Source organism: Artemia sp. Qi Xiang Cuo, chromosome 2 (assembly GCF_049724085.1).
Source record: "Artemia sp. Qi Xiang Cuo chromosome 2, ASM4972408v1, whole genome shotgun sequence".
Lineage (NCBI taxonomy): Eukaryota > Metazoa > Arthropoda > Branchiopoda > Anostraca > Artemiidae > Artemia > Artemia sp. Qi Xiang Cuo.
In genome coordinates, this window is record NC_142795.1 from 3,180,786 (window position 1) to 3,197,920 (window position 17,135).

The following is a 17,135-nucleotide window of genomic DNA, read 5'->3' on the forward strand; positions in this document are numbered from 1 at the left end:
GGATATTCAAGTCCGTTTCGTTTCACCATAAGCCAAGCAAGCTCTCTGGCTCTCTTCCTGGAGAGACCGTAGTGCATTCGGGCTGCTTGGAGGATGTACTCTTCAAGTTGAAGCTCCTGCTCAATCGTAAATACTCGCCTGTTGTCATAGGCGGGAGTGTAACTAAACTCTTCTTTTTCTTCATCCGTTCTGTTACGAAACGCAGTGGCATATCTGCTAAGAGTTGACCGCTTGACATTGTAAACAAGAGCAGCTGCTCGAAGTGGCATCCCATAAACGTGAGCTTCTACTGCTTTCTTCTTGTTTTCCTCATTCCAGACGTAAAGCGACGGATCAGCTTTCCTCGTTTTTGGCATTCTAAAACGAAAGAAAGAGTTTTTAGTTTATATATTAAGTCTAAGTTTAAGTTCTTCTAAGTTTATATATTAGGTGAGATTTAAATTTAATTGAATAATTAGAATGTATGGAGTTTATGATTGAATATAGTTTTATGAAATATAGAAATAATATGGAATTTTGTATGATATAAAGAAAAAAAATTATAGAGCTGAGATTTGAAGTATTTGAGACTTAGATTGTAGGTTTTAGATTTGAGGTCTTAGATTTGAAGACTTATTTGAATTAGTGGAGTTTATTTTATTAAAAAATTGAGTATGTCAATTAGAAATGTAGAAATAGTACGGAATTCTTACGAGTTTTAGATTATAGATTATAGAATTGATGTCATTTTTTTAATGATCGTTGGAATTTATTTTTTACTAGTGAAGTTTATTTCGTTTCTTGAGGGGGATACGATTGGCCTGGATAGTAAAATATTTGCTTTTTGGGATTTTTTTTAGGATTTTTGTAGCTACCTAATATCACAAGGCCCATCGAGAGTAGAAAAACGAAAGAAAGAAGTCAACATAAGACAAGAAGCATACTCTTGAAAGTTCTCTAGGCTAAAGCAATCAAGGGTACCCTGGGACACAATGAACTGAACCTGTCCCAGTGTACCCCGGAACACGCGTCCCAGAGTACCCTAACTGTACGAACATGAGAGAAAAAATTAGATCAGCCACTAGATGGTAGAAGAACACAACAAAATTTATATCATCGAAAAGCTCATAAATTTCTCTATCTAATGGGCTATAAGCAGTTTTCTAGAAGCTACTTACCAAAGAGTATCGTAAAATTTAGCAAAGCAAAAATGTTTTTCAAAAACCACATAAAAAATTCTTACCTAAATTTTGTGATAGAAAGTCGCACATGCGAGCATTAGACTACATCCACAAATAGTCCAAGAGATGGCGTTTGAGGAGTGAGTAGTGGCAGATATTTAGCTTGAAGTTTTCTGTCAAAAGTACACGTGTCTCAACGGACCCGCGTCCCAACGTATCCGACTCTCCCCTATATAGTTCAGTAGGCATAGTTATTAGGCTACTAGGTAAGGTATCCGGAAGAATTTTCACGTGAATAGGTTTAAAACACGGATGCCCACTGTCGTTGATTTTTTTCAACGTGTATATTAATGATATAGTTGATTTCTTCAAGGAGAAAAATGCTCCGGAGGTATTGATTAGTGTTTCGAAATTATGCATGCTTTTTTTTGCTGATGATATTAGTAGAATGCGCCTTCTGGTTTCTATGGATGCCATAGGAAAACATTTATATGGATGCTCTACACCTTTTCAAAGAGAGTGAGTAGCTCCATGCATATAGGTAATACTTCTATAGAAGCTCTACACCTTTTCAAAAAGAGTGAGTATCCTCTCGCATGGCCTCATGGATTAGGGTAGATTATGTTCCTTCCTATGCTATTCTACGGGACCTTTACACCTTTTCAAAGAGAGTGAGTATCCCCTCACAATGTCGTATGGATTTGCTTACTTTATGTTCCTTCCTATGCTATTTGCCGGGACGTCTACACCTTTTCAAAGAGAGTGAGTATCCTCTCATACCTATACTTCCTTGGTACCTTCCCAAGCAAAGTGTCAAAGAGAGTGAGTAGAACCTGTCAAAGAGTTTGATAACCTCTATCTTAAAGGCATCTCATCGAGTTTGCTTAAGAATGTAATATGTCTAGAATTGATGCCATATGCTGTTGAATCATTTACCAAGAAAATAGCTCTATTTACAAAAAAAAGGGTTTAGCATTTCCGAATTGGACTCTATGAACGATAGTAAATAATGTTTGAATAATAGGAGCGTGAATGATTCTAATTAGTGATTGGATAGTATGAAGACGGAGAAAAAGGGTTAAACTGATTAGCAGCTAAGGTAACCCCGAAGAGCATGTTAAATCACAGCTAATTTATTATAAATTTGGAACAATAGCAATCTATGGAAATGGTTAACGATGATAAAATGGTCTTATGACTTGACCTAGCTTTACTTCTTCGATGTGTTCTGTATATACACAAGTGTCGTTTGAACAGTGTTGTCAATTTAAAAAAAAGTCTAACGTTATCGTACATCAAAAATTTGATATTAACAGAGATGTAAATGGCAAAAAAAGAATTTTAGTAAAGGATAGCTTTACTTCTTCGATGTGTTCTGTATGATACACAAGTGGTGTTTGAACATTGTTGTCAGTTTAAAAAAGAGTCTAACGTTATAGTATACAAAAAAGTTCATACTAAGAGAGATGTAGATGGCAAGAAAAGAATTTTAATAATGAAATTCAGAACAAACCTTAGAAATCCTTGCAAATCAAGTAGTAAGGTGTATGTGAGTACGAACCATCAAGGATCATAAGCACCAACGACCATAACCACCAGAGACCTCGACCCCCCAAAGGTGCCCTATCTCCCAAACTCGAAGGGAACCCCCTCCCTCCAACTTTTTGCCCCCCCCCCCCATTTTTTTGAATTTTTTTTTAATTTTTTTTTTAACATTATATATTTTTTTCAACTTTTTTTTTACATCTCTAAATCATATCAGAAAAATAGAATGACACTTTTGATTTAAATTTTAAAATATATTCTTGTGCATACCCATACTCCTATTGATGAGGACTAATGGTTCTAATTCAATATTTTTTTTTCATGAAAGCAAACTATTTTTTTAACTAAATATTTTTAGACTTCAATATTATTCAACTTTTTTTTTGCATCTCCAAATCATATCAGAAAAATAGAAAGACCCTTTTTGATTTAAATTTTAAAATATATTCTTGTGCATACCCATACTTCTATTGATGAGGACTGATGGTTCTAATTCAATATTTTTTTCATAAAAAAACAAACTATTTTTTTTTAACTTATTTTTTTTTGGACTTCGAAATTATTCAACTTTTTTTTACATCTCTAAATCATATTACAAAAATAGAATGACACTTTTGATTTAAATTTTAAAATATATTCTTGTGCATACACATACTCCTAATGATGAGGACTGATGGTTCTAATTCAATATTTTTTTCATAAAAAAAACAAACTATTTTTTTTTGTAATTTCTAATAGAATCTCTTCTTCCAGATTCTACTTCTAACAGGGCTCTGCTTCTTAAAACTTACTATATTGTTGACAATTTGTAGATACCACAACAAGGTATAGTAGAAAATGAGATGATAGTAAGAAAAAAGATTCTGATGATGCTTAAGAATATTTAAGTATAATTACTATATTGTTCTTAAAAATAACTGTATTACTATATTGTTACTCAAGTATAATTCCACTATATTGTTCCAGTTGTTCAGTTTCTCTGGAATTGAATGAATCTGTTTCTGGACTTTAGGCATAAAAACTATTATGAAGCTATTACTATTATTATGACGAAACTATTATGACTATTTACTATTATGACTACTACAATGACTATTACTATTATGAAGACATGCTCGAAAGCGGATTGCGTGTCAGAAAGTTAAAGTTCTTTTGCATCAACCCTTTAGCTAGGATAAGCACAAAAAAGATTTGTACCCTCTTAAGGGATGTATTTTGTTTTCTTTTCTTTTTTTTCACAAAGACAAATCCTAAATGAACATTTCCATGTTGGTAAAACGGCAAAAGGGTTATAAAATTAATGAAAAGTAGATTTTCATTTACTTTGAGTTTATGGTAGTTATCAGAGACGTACGAAGGGTAGCCTAATAAATATTCCATATAATTTGCCAATTTTTCGATGGTATATCGCCCTCCTAAGTGTTTGCCGCCTTTCGATAAAATCCTGCAGCTTTTTCTATCTTAATTATGGGAATTTTCGCGTATATCAACACAAAGTGTGATAAGGTGCATCGGGAAAAATTAGCTCGTTGTAAAAGAAATTAATGCAAAATTGAAGAAAGATATTACGCTAACTTCTTTGATGGATTGAGGAAAGAGTTTTCTTAGCAAAGCGATGCCAAAATATCTTAGAAAAGTTGTTCTAGAGCCCAGTATAATAAATACAAATACCTTTTCAAGTTCAAAATAATAATATGCTAAAAATGTCAAAGTTACAACTTAATTTTAGTTTACAACCAATAAAAAAGGACAAAATGTAAGTTTTTTTAAATGATAGCGATCCTTCCTTATTATCCGACTGATTTATTTCATTTTATTTCATATTTCATTTCGTATTACGGTGGCTAGTTAAGTAGGACTGCTCTGACAATTGAAGTACTTGCTTTACTTGAGTTGAAAGATGTTTTGTTTCTTTATGAAAAGCTGTATTACACTGCGGAATCGATCCAAGAATCGGGAAAATTTACTCGATCCTCATTTTTACCGTTTGAAAAACCTGAATTCTTACGACTCCGACCCTGATTTACTGCCCCTTCTCTCGTTAAGCTAGCATTCTTAGGACTTTAGGACCACCTATGACTCATGCTTGTTTCTTATAGTTGTGCCCCACATCACAAATGCCATTCAAGAATGGGTTGAAGATGTGGCTATAATGCCTGTAACGGCTGATAGAGTTGTTCCGGATATTTGCATTATTGAGCTTGGTGGCACAATCGGTGACATTGAAGGTATGCAGTTTGTAGAAGCGTTTCGTCAATTCCAGTTTAGAGTTGGAAAAGAACGGTTTTGTACCGTTCATGTTTCTCTTGTGCCACAGGTACGGTTTTTTTTTTTTTTTTTTTTTTTTTTTTTTTTTTTTTTTTTTTGGCTCACTATGTTTTCTGGGATCTGGGATTTCTACTTCCAATTGATTGACAGTGTTGAACCAATTCTTTCTTTGTAGTCTTTTTTCGTCAATATTGTTTTTAGCTCTCTTTGAGGTGAAATTCACAAACAAAAAAAGAAAACAATAACAGCAACTAAAACGACAACTGGTCATGTTTCTTTTGTGTCATAGGTATGGAATTTTTTCTCTTTTTTTGGTAGGGCTTGCAATTTTTTTGGGAATGTGGCTTTTACTTTAAATTTTCTTTGGTTCGACAAATAAGGTTTCATTGACAAAGTTGAACCAGTTTTTTATTTGTATTCTTTGTTTTTATCTTAATTGCTTCTAACTCTCGTTGGGACGAGATTTATTTCTCTTGTGACACAGGCAGAAAATTTGTTCCTTTTTTTCTTCTTGCTTGCAATTTTTTTGGGATATAATTTTCATTTCCAACTATTTTTTGGTTTGACAAATAAGCTGAGATTGACAGTGTTGACCTAATTCTCTGTTTATCGCTTTTTTTTGTCTTTACTGCCTTAGCTCCATTTCAGATAAGATTTATTACTAAATTAATTAAAAAAACTTTTTCCAAAAAAAATTTTTTCAAAATAAAGTAAAGAACTCCATTAAACAAAGAATGAGCAAAAATAAAATCAAATAATCTACCAAGCGTAAAACTACCACAAATCAGCATCGATAAATAAATGAAACCCATAACGAACAGAAATTACAATCAATAACCGAGTCAAACTCAAAACGAGCAGAAATTAACATAAGTTGGGCTCAAAACCCCTATGCCTTCCCAAGGCCAGAACATAATTTGCACTTTACTGAAAAAATGTAAATGTTTTTACTTTTATAAGTTTAATAAATCAAGTAACATTCACATTTTGATTACTAAACATTAGTGTATGTATATTAAACTGACAATGCACACTCATTTGTAGATTTTTCAGTAAAGTGCAAATTATGCTATGGCCTTGAGAAGGCATAGGGGTTTTGAGCCCAACTTATGTTAATTTCTGCTTGTTTTGAGTTTGACTCAAACGGTTATTTATTGTAATTTCTGGTCGTTATGGGTTTCATTTATTTATCGATGCTGATATGTGGTAGTTTCACGCTTGGTAGATTATTTGATTTTATTTTTGCTCATTTTTTGTTTAATGGAGTTCTTCACTTTATTTTGAAAAACTTAATTTTTTGGAAAAAGTTTTTTTTAATTAATTTCTGTTCGTTTTATATTGACATAGTCTTTTCAGAGAAAAAGAAAATAGTACTTTAAATCTTTTGGTTTTTTTCAAGAATTTATAGTTTGGCCTGCTATTTGTATGCTGGAGGAAAATTTTCAGCAATTTTTAACAACATACACCCTCTTAAAAATCTATTACAGGATGGCTGGCCCCCAGCCCCCCATTGCACTTCTTGGCTGAAGGGCCCCGAAATGGAGATCAGCACCGCCGGTTTGGACCTTAAGGGTCTAGTGCCGTCATACTTACTATACTTACTTACTATACTCTTAAAAATCTGGACACAAATAGTAGTGTTTAATTTAGTTTCATACCTCCTCTAGTTGACCTGAAATGGAAAACTTGATATCATTCGCAAAAAAATCTGTTTACTTTCTTTGATAGCTTGTATACACTTACGCTATTTTGATTTGGTTAAATTTTAAGAGCAGAAGCAGCCCCAAAAGTTTGAACATAATGCCCTCAGTCGTTCTTGGGATACTGTTGAGATGCCTTATTGGGAATTACCTTTAACACAGTGCATTTTGATTTTATCTTATGGCAACATTTGGTTTTTAAACATAAAGTCAAATGGGAGGGCGGACGTGGGAGGGGGATTAGTTTCCCTCCAATCACTTTCGACTATTAAAAAGGGCATCAGTATTTTCTATTTTCAATCGAATGAGCCCTTTTTGAAGTTCCTACGACAACTCCTTCGATACAAAGTGCCCTGGTCTAAACAACAACAACAACAACAAAATAATACATTATACCCACATCGATCTTTACTATAAAAATGTCAAGCCTTCCAATCACTTTCAACTTTTAAAAAGGGCACTAGGCCTTTCGATTTGCAATCGAATGAGCCCTTTTTGAGTTTCTACGACAACACTTCCTGTAAACACCTTATATGCCCCCAGGTCATAAATTAAAACTCTTACCCGAAGGGCTGTGAGGGTGGTTGTTATCCTCTAAGACCTAATTTCCAGAACTTTCAACTACGTTAAACAAAATGGCTATCTCAAAATTTTGATTGGATGTGTTTGGGGAAATAGTGGTCGTGAGAGGGGCGTTGGTCTTTTTCCAATCATTTTCAACTATTAAAAAAGGCACTAGCCCTTTCAATATCCAATCAAATGAGCGCTTTTGAAGTTTCTACGACAACGCTTTCAATAAAAACCTTATTTGCCCCCCGGGCATAACTTACAACCCTCGCCCTGAGCAATGGGGGGGGGGTTTATCCTCAAAGACCAAATTTCCAGAACTTTCTACTACGTTGAACAAAATGGCTATCTGCAAATTTTGATTGAATGTGTTTGGGGGAATGGATGGCGTGAGAGGGGGGTTTGTTACCGTCCAATCAGTTTTAACTATTAAAAAGGGCACTGGCCCTCTCCATTTCCAATTGAATGAGCCTCCTCTGAAGTTTTTACGACAACTTTATCATTAAAATCCTTATATGCCCCCAGTCATAACTTACAACCTTTGCCCTGGGGACTCTGGGGGGTTTTTCATCCTTAAATACATAATTTCCAGAACTTTCAACTACGTTGAACAAAATGGCTATCTCTAAACTTTGATTGAATATTTTTGGGGAAATGGTGGGCGTGAGAGGGGGGCTAATTACTTTCCACTCACTTTCGACTAATAAAAAGGGCAATTTCAATTTCCAATCAAATGAGCCCCTTTTGAAATTTCTACAACAATTTTCTATATAAACTTTATATGCCCCCAGGGCATAACTTACAACCCGTGCACTGAGGGCGCTGAGGTGGCTATTACCCCAAAAGACCTAGTTTCTAGAGATTTTAACAGCCTTGAACAACACAAATGTCTCAATATTTTGATTGGATATGACTAGGGAAATGGATGGCGTGTGAGGGGAGTTATTTACCCTTAATTCTCTTTCGACTATTAAAAGGGGCACTAGTTCCTTTAACTACTAGTTTAATGATCCTCTTTATATGTTTTACGGCATCACTTTCTATAAAAATCTTACTTACCTCCAGGGCATAACTTACAACCCGCTTCCTGAGGGTTGTGGGGAGGATGAGTTGTCATCCTTAACGACCTAATTTCCAAAACTTTCAACTGGCTTGAATAAAATGACTATCTAAAAATTTGATTGGATGGTTTTGGGCAAATGGTGGGCGTGAGAGGGGGGGTAGTTACTCTCAAATCACTTTTGACTATTAAAAAGGGCATTAGCCCTTTGAATTTTCAATCGAATGAGCCCTTTTTCAAGTTTCTACGACACAGATTTTAATAAAAACCTTATATGCCCCCAGGGCATAACTTTTAACCCTTGCCCTGAAGACTATGGGGCGAGTGTCCTGCTCAAAAGTATAATTTCCTGAAATTTAAACTGCGTGGAACAAAATGACTATCTAAAAATTTTGATTGGATATGTTTGGGCAAATGGTGGGTATGGAAGGGGCGTTAGTTGCCTTCCAATCACTTTCGATTATTAAAAAGGACACTAGTCATTTCAATTTCCAATCGAATGAGCCCTTTTTGTAGTTTCTTCCACGACGAGCTATATAAAAACCTTTCTTGTCCCCAGGGCATAGCTTACAACTCCTATCAAGTAGGCTGTGCGGGAGTGTCCTCCTGAAAAACATGCTAGTTACTTAAGATTCCGAAGCTCGGACCAAAGTGGTTCTTAAAAAGAATTGATTGAATGTGTTTTAGGGAAAGGTGGTTGAGAGAGGGGGGCTAGTTGCCCTCAAATCACTTTGGACTGTTAAAAAGGGCACTAGACCTTTGAATTTCCAATCGTATGAGCCCTTTTTCAAGTTTCTACGACAAAGATTGCAATAACAACTTATATGTCCCCAGGGCATAACTTATAACCCTTGCCCTGAAGACTGTGAGGGGGAGTGTCCTGCTCAAAGGTATAATTTCCTGAATTTTAACTGCGCGGAACAAAATGGTTATCTCAAAATTTTGATTCGATGTGTTTGGGGAAATGGTGGGCGTGGAAGGAGTGCTAGTTGCCTTCCAATCACTTTCGATTATTAAAAGGGCACTAGCCCTTTCAATTTTCAATTGAATGAGCTTTTTTTGATGTTTTTACAAAATTGCTTTCTATAAAAACCTTGCATACTCCGAGGGCAGAACGTAACGCCCTTGCCCTGACTGTTGTGGGGGGGGACGGGTTGTCATGCTTAACGACCTAATTTCCAAAACTTTCAACTGGGTTGAATAAAATGGCTATCTAAAAATTTTGATTGGATGGGTTTGGGTAAAGGGTGGACGTGAGAGGGGGGCTAGTTGCTCTCAAATCACTTTCGACTAGTAAAAAGAGCACTAGCCCTTTGAATTTTCAATCGAATGAGCCCTTTTTCAAGTTTTTACGACAAAGCTTTTAATAAAAACCTTATATGGCCCCAGGGCATAACTTATAACCCTTGCCCTGAAGACTATGGGGCGAGTGTCCTGCTCAAAAGTATAATTTCCTGAAATTTAAACTGCGTGGAACAAAATGACTATCTAAAAATTTTGATTGGATATGTTTGGGCAAATGGTGGGTATGGAAGGGGTGTTAGTTACCTTCCTATCACTATTGACTATTACACAAGCCACTCGCACTTTGATCTTTCAATCAAAAGGTCCCGTGTTACAGTTTTTAACACAACACTTTGTATAAAAACCTTATACGTTCCTTAGGCAAAAATTATAACTCCTTCACAAAAGGCTGTGGAGGTGTGAATATTAGAAATATATAATATTTCTCTGGAAATCTAAAACACTGAACAAAGTGGCTATCTAAAAATATTGATTGGATGTGTTTGGGGAAAAGGTTGTTGAGAGAGGGGGGCTAGTTGTCCTCAAATCACTTTGGACTATTAAAAAGGGCGCTAGACCTTTGAATTTCCAATCGTATGAGCCCTTTTTCAAGTTTCTACGACAAAGATTGCAATAACAACTTATATGTCCCCAGGGCATAACTTATAACCCTTGCCCTGAAGACTGTGAGGGGGAGTGTCCTGCTCAAAGGTATAATTTCCTGAATTTTAACTGCGCGGAACAAAATGGTTATCTCAAAATTTTGATTCGATGTGTTTGGGGAAATGGTGGGCGTGGAAGGAGTGCTAGTTGCCTTCCAATTACTTTCGAATATTAAAAAGGGCACTAGCCATTTTAATTTCTAATCGAATGAGCACTTTTTGAAGTTTTTACGACAACGCGTTCTATAAAAACTGTATATGCCCCCAGGGAATAACTTACAACCCTTGTCCTGAGGGCTTTGAGGGGGTTGTCATCCTCAAAGACCTAAATTCCAGAACCTAAAACTCCGTTGAATCAAATGCCTATCTCAATATCTTGATTAGATGTGTTTGGGGAAAATGTGGGCGTCAGAGGGGGGCTAATTGCTTTCAAATCACTTTCTGCAAATAAAAAGGACACCGTACCTTTGAATTTCTAATAGAGTTAGGCTTTTTCGAAGTTCATACAACAAGGCTTTCTGTAAGAACCTTGTATGTCCCCGGTTCATAACTTAAAATCCTTGTCCTGAGGGTTGGGGGAGAGTGTTCTCCTCAAAAACATAATTTATATGTAAAAAACAGATACAATGGGCAAAATGGCTATTTCTAAATTTTTTTTGTACTTATTTTGGGAAATGGTGGGTGAGGGGGGGGAGCTAGTTGCCTTACAATAACCTATGAATATTAAAAAGGGTACTAGCCATTTGAATATCCAATCGAATGAGCCTTTTTTGAAGTTTCTACGACAACACTTTCGATAAAAATCTTATAGATCCCCAGGATACAGCTTGCAATTCGTGGCTTGAGGGACCTAGTGGAGATTTCCCATCAAAAACTTAAATTCTATCTTTAAATGAGCTATGCTTAACCATATGACTATCTCAGAATTTTGTTGATGTATGTTTCACAAAATGGTAGAGGTGAAAGGGGAGGTATCTGCCTTCCAATCACTTTCGACTATTAAAAAGGGCATAAGCCTCTCCGATTTCCAATTGAATGAGCGCTTTTTGAAGTTTTTACGACAACTTCTTCGATACGAAGTGCCCTGCTCTAAAGGAAAAAAAGAATAAATGATACATTATGCCAACATCGTTCTTATATGCCCTCAGGGCATAACTTAAAACACTTGCCCCGAGGGTTGTGGGGGAGCGTCCTCCTCAAAAACATATTTTCTATCTGGAAATCAACTACGCTTAACAAAATGGCTATCTCAAAATTTTGATTGGAGGTGTTGGGGGTACGGAGGGGCGTGGGGGGGGGGCTAGGTGCCCTCCAATCACTTTCGACTATTGAAAAGAGCTCTAGCCCTTTGAATTTCCAATCGAATGAGCCTTGTTTGAAGTTTTTACGACAACGCCTTCTATAAAAACCTTATATGCCCTCAGGGCATAACTTAAAACTCTTGCCCCGAGGTTTGTGGGGGAGTGTCCTCCTCAAAAAGATATTTTCTATCTGGAAATCAACTACGCTGAACTAAAAGGCTATCTTTAAATTTTGATTGGATGGGAGGGGATGACGAAGGGGCGTGGGGGAAAGGAGGCTAGGTGTTCTTCGAGTCAATTTAACTATTAAAAAGGGCATCAGCTACTCCATTTTTCAATTAAACAAGCCCGGGTCGCACTTTTACGGTAGAATCGTTGATATGAAGTGCTTATCAAATAAAGAAGAAGAAAAAAAAATACATTGTGGCCACATCGTTCTTTACTTAGGCAGCGCGCTGCCTATTAAAATCGACTATCATTATCCCAGATAGGCCTTGTTTGGAGTTGAAGCATAAAAAAAATAATAATTATAAAAGTGATAAAACATGCCAATAAATTAAGAGAATGGAAGAATAATTTACATCATAAATATTCGTTGACTCAAAACAAAAATTCATATAAAATTTGCAAAAGGGCGCATTAACTTGTAACAACACTTAAGTGAAAATTAATTGAATTGTAGGAAACATTGACAATGGCGTCACTTCACGAAAATATAGGGGGGAGGGCAAGGATTTTTTCCATTTGTTAATGAAGATACAAAAAAAAACAGATCAAGATTGAGGAAGCATCCCTGAAATAGGGGGTAGCGGCGACTTCTCTTGTTGAAGAAGTCGTCTACTAATATATCCAAATCCAGTTTCTTAACCTTCTCGTTTTGGACCACTGAGTCTGTCGTTTCCCGTTGTCGATCTCAGATAATCCTTCACACACCCTAATGCCAAGAAGAATCGTTCATGGCTTGCAGTGGTCACAGGCAAAGTAGCAAATAAATTCACTTGTTTTAGCACTGCATAATAGGCAACTGAGAGGTCGGATGTCATCAACACCGGGAATCACTTGATAATGACATATTACGCTTTCAACTTTCGAAAATTCGAGAAAATCAGAACTTGAAGGGTTGAAGGCAGATAGAGCGTCGAGCAGAGGCATATTCTGCGTGAAACGTCGGCCCATCTTGCTCGTAAAGCGGTCTATCACCTCGAAGTACAAAAATTTATCGCAGTCTGATTGAACTGGCTGACTGATGTTGCGTTTACCGTTTGTTGAATTTGAAAGAAAGTCTTTAAGACGAGTGGAAATGGCTTGACTTCTCTTTCTCCGAGCAAAGGTTTTAGATTCTGGAGACTTTAGTTCCTGGATATCAGCCAAGATTCGAATAGGTTTTGGCTCAAGTTTTTCCATTCATTATCTTTTTTCAGGTTTTAGAGTCTCGTATGTTCCAGAAATCAGCGCTAGTGCCTTATAAGTTAGCAAACTCAAGTTGCTCTGACAAACAATTTATAATGACTAACAGTTTTTTTCTTTGCGTGCAAAGTTGAGACAAAAGAGGCCGAGTTGATTTTGTCCAGTAGTTCTTCTGCTTCACACGTTGCCTCGCCGTCGGAACTTTCAGAGACTTTGGCTAGCACAGCAACAACACAGTCAAGTCTGGCCTACACCTTGGGAAAAGAGTGGAATGCGTCAAACCAGCGAGTCCACAAGGTCCTCTCAAGCACCAAGACTTTTTGCCGGCACCAAGCACCTTGGTGCTGGGTATCAGCCAAGCACCCAGACATATTGGGATTCCACAAATTGAATTGAACAAATTGAATATAATATAAATTCGGAGTCGTAACACCACAGAGAAAAATTACAAAAGTTCGCTGATTTTTTTTCAGTAAGTCAGTCAAAACCAAGTTTAATTTGTGGGCGTGGCATTGTACATAAACTGCATGAGCCACCTTTTCCATAAGCTTTACTTGAACTCTGTTAAATTCCCCACTCATAACGGAGTCGCCGTCATGACATTTACAGTTTGACAAATCGAGGTGGATAAACTTTCAGCGTCTAATTTTTGCATGTGATAGCAGCCGATTGGTGGCTCCACTACCTTTCCATTTGATATTTACCTGGGTAGGATTGCTAATTGTCCCTTTCTAGAAACATCTTTTGTCTTGTCAACAAAATAGCGTAGTAGTTAGCTAATTTTACTGCTGAAATAATATCTTGCCGCAAGGCATTTCCTATCAGTGTAACTGAAGTGTTTTGGTATGGAGGACTGCAATAGTACCATATCGGCACTGTAACTTGGCCTTCAGCTTTTCGTCGTCCTTAGATATTTCTTCCACCAGTTCAAGAAAATTACCCCGGTTTACGGATGTTTTTGATTTTTCATACCCCCTCAAACAAAACCCTGGTGGCCAAAAAACCAAATAGTGCGAAAACTGTACTTCACATGATGTCTACTTTCTTGAACCTCTTCAGATTTGGACCGACTTAAGGGCATTTGTTACAAAAGCAAAGGCAAGCAAAAGCTTTGCTACAAGGCAATATCTATTAAGTTGAAATAACAAGTTTTTTTTCAAATCAAGGAGGGCCACGACCCCTCCCTGCCCCTCCTAATTGATGCCTTTCAATAAAAATAGGTAGTAATAACATATAAGTAGTATAATTAAGTAGTATTTATACTGTAAAAATAAGTAGTATTTCAGTTTTCTGTAAAACTGTTTATACTATTTGTTGTTTTGACAATCCCTCCCCCTCCCGAAAAAAGATTGTACCGTCACCCCAACTAATCCTGCTTATGTGTCCTTGCTCAATTCATACCTCTGGGTAAATAATAGCAAACTCTAATAACGATAATATATATATAATAATCATAACAATAATAATACTAAACTCTGATAAATAATAAAAGTGTATTTGCAAGAGAATATGGAGCGACCATAACGCGTAAAAGGAGCAAATCGATTTTAAGTGTTACTTCAAAGTAATAAATCATAAAAATCTCCCACTCTTTAGTTAAATTTTGAACTTTTTATCACAATGTTTCAAGAATGAGTATGCTAATTTAAGTGCATTTGCTTAAAACTGTAAGATTTTCAGGTCAGATTTTGAAAGGTCATAGGCAAATAAAGAACTTGCAAATGTCAAACAGCTTTATTTAGTGCCTTCTTACACGCTTTAATTAAAGTACAAGTTAAACTTTAGTGTAAATAGTGGGGAGTTGAGCGGAGTATTACCCCCCCCCCCCCTATTTCAAGGTCTTAGAAATGCTAGATATGATGAAATGCAACGAGACTGGGTGATAAATTCGTAAAAGCGGCAAGTGCACAAAAGGAACTTTTTGTGTGACAATTATGGCAACAAAATGATTGAGGTGTGAGACTTTGGGGGAGGGCCTGGCCCAGCACCAGCATCACCCTAGACTTTGATGTGAACCAGTGTCAGCTTTTAATTATTTTGCTGTTTCTTTTAATTTGAAACACACTTTTGACATCAATTAGATAAATGTAGTTTTTCTGTAAAAATTATTTGTATATGGAGCCTTTTCTTTTTTTTTCTTTTTTTTTTGTTCAAAGATGGAAAAGACTTGCCTTGTCTTTTTCAACTTACAATTGCCAAGTGTGTATGTGTTATTTATGTTTCTTCTTTTATAGCCAAAATCAACGGGTGAACCAAAAACAAAACCAACTCAAAACAGCGTTAGAGAGCTACGTGGACTTGGTTTAACGCCAGATATCATTGTTTGTAGAAGTGAAAGACCAGTCAGCGATGCGGTGAAGGATAAAATTTCAATGTTTTGCCATGTCAGCGCCAGTCAGGTAATTGCAGCATTTGACTAGCGCTATTCTAATTTGATTTCGGTGTTGGCAGAGACAAAAAAGATTACTGGCCTATAGTATTGTGTTAAAAGGTGTGTTGCAATTCTGTCTGTTTGATTCTTGTGACGTATTTTAGTAAGCCAATCACATTATTCCTTCTTCGTTCGCATAATCTCATCACCAGAATGACATTCCAAGCCCTGCAGTCTGTTGCTACAGCTGAGTTCCTTCTCTGGCTCCCGTATCACCAAGCTGAGATCAAACTCACTTAGCCATTACAGGACGCATTATTTCTTATTTCTGAAGTAAAAAATAGTGTAGCGATAAAAAAAAATTGGCTGGCTATACTAAGTATGGTACTAAATACTGCCCGCGTTAACGGCGATATTATGCCCAAAGGTCGTGAGCTTACACCTTATAGGTTTTCCGATAGCGCCGCTTATAGCGCTAAAGATTGTGCCAACAAGCCTCGCGCCACAGCAATGGGGAGTGAAGTAACTTTATGACCGCGCCACCCTCGATTATTGAGAGAAAATAACATGTGTAGCCATATACTGTGGCCTCGTCTCTTCGAGCTATCTGAAGATCAGATTCCCTGGGAACGTTACCTTGGAGATTTTGCGAACTAATTACCTGTTATTATGCTAGATCCAGACATATAAAATGAAATAAACACAGAAAAAAAAGGGCAATAGATTTATTGAAACTTACATATTTAGGTGAACAGCAGTGGGTCACCCCAAATGACAATAACGGTGACCGAGATACAACATTCCAAGAATTGCAAGGAACGTACGCCAGAAAATTCTGTCTGAATGGTCCTGATTCTACTCTACGAATATTTTCAAAAAGCATTTCTACCCCACTATCAAAGGTAGCTCTTCAGTCCTGCAATGTAAGAACTGGCTCATAATTGTCCCGAGTGGTCCAAGGATGCGAACCTTTCGTCCAATAAATTCTTTTAAATATTTCTGATGATTTAAGCGTTCACACGGATCTTACCATTTAAACTTCCTTAGAAATATTGTGCGTAGCATTTTTTTGTTACTAATTATCTTGGCGAAATTCGAACGACTAGCGTCGTTGTTTGACTGAAGCTAGAATGCAATTTCTCTTTTTGCTGATTAAGAGTTTAGACTCTAATAATAAATAATTTATTTTTAACCCGCTAAGGTAACAAAAGCGGAGTATAAATAAAAGAAAAGAAAAAATACATACAAATCGACTAAATACACAGTAAAGACACTAAATCAATGAAGGAGGCGTACAAACCCATGATGAGCTGGGAGAGCCTTCACTGTCTGGGGGAGTTTGTCAGCAAGCTCAACTAGCTTTTCAGTTATATCTGGAAGCCCAAAAACTGAGACAAGGTTACGGTTCCGGTACCACGGAGGCAAATACAGTAGAAAACGCGAGAACCGAAAATAATAAGAACGTAATGACCGGGTATTTTTTCGCCCAAGAATGGGATAAACACCAGAAAGGAACAAAATTGAATGATCAGTAAAAACAGAATACAATTTAGCAAGGGTCTTCCTACTGTATTTCCCCCGATTGGCAACAATTTTGGAGTAAGAAACTTGGATCTTTTTCTTACAATTCGCCACGGCTTGTTCTCGGAGAGATTTAAGATTTTTAGCAATGTTTATACCCAACCACCGAAAAGAAGAGACACATGGGACAGAAAAAGAAGCGCAATCTAAAGGCGAGTTACAATTACTGTTAAACGAAAGATATTCACATTTAGAAAAATTCAGTGATAGACCAATCTTACTAAGGTTT

At 36.6% G+C, this 17,135-nt stretch overlaps 1 protein-coding gene across 1 annotated transcript in view; it reads left to right on the forward strand.

Annotated features, from left to right (window-relative positions):
• Positions 1–17,135, forward strand: part of Ctps (CTP synthase) — a 95,890-nt gene that overhangs the window by 25,603 nt on the left and 53,152 nt on the right. The window contains exons 4-5 of the mRNA XM_089098691.1: positions 4,805–5,022; positions 15,189–15,353. Of these exons, the coding sequence (XP_088954817.1) occupies positions 4,805–5,022; positions 15,189–15,353 (383 nt within the window). The remainder of the gene's footprint in view (positions 1–4,804; positions 5,023–15,188; positions 15,354–17,135) is intronic.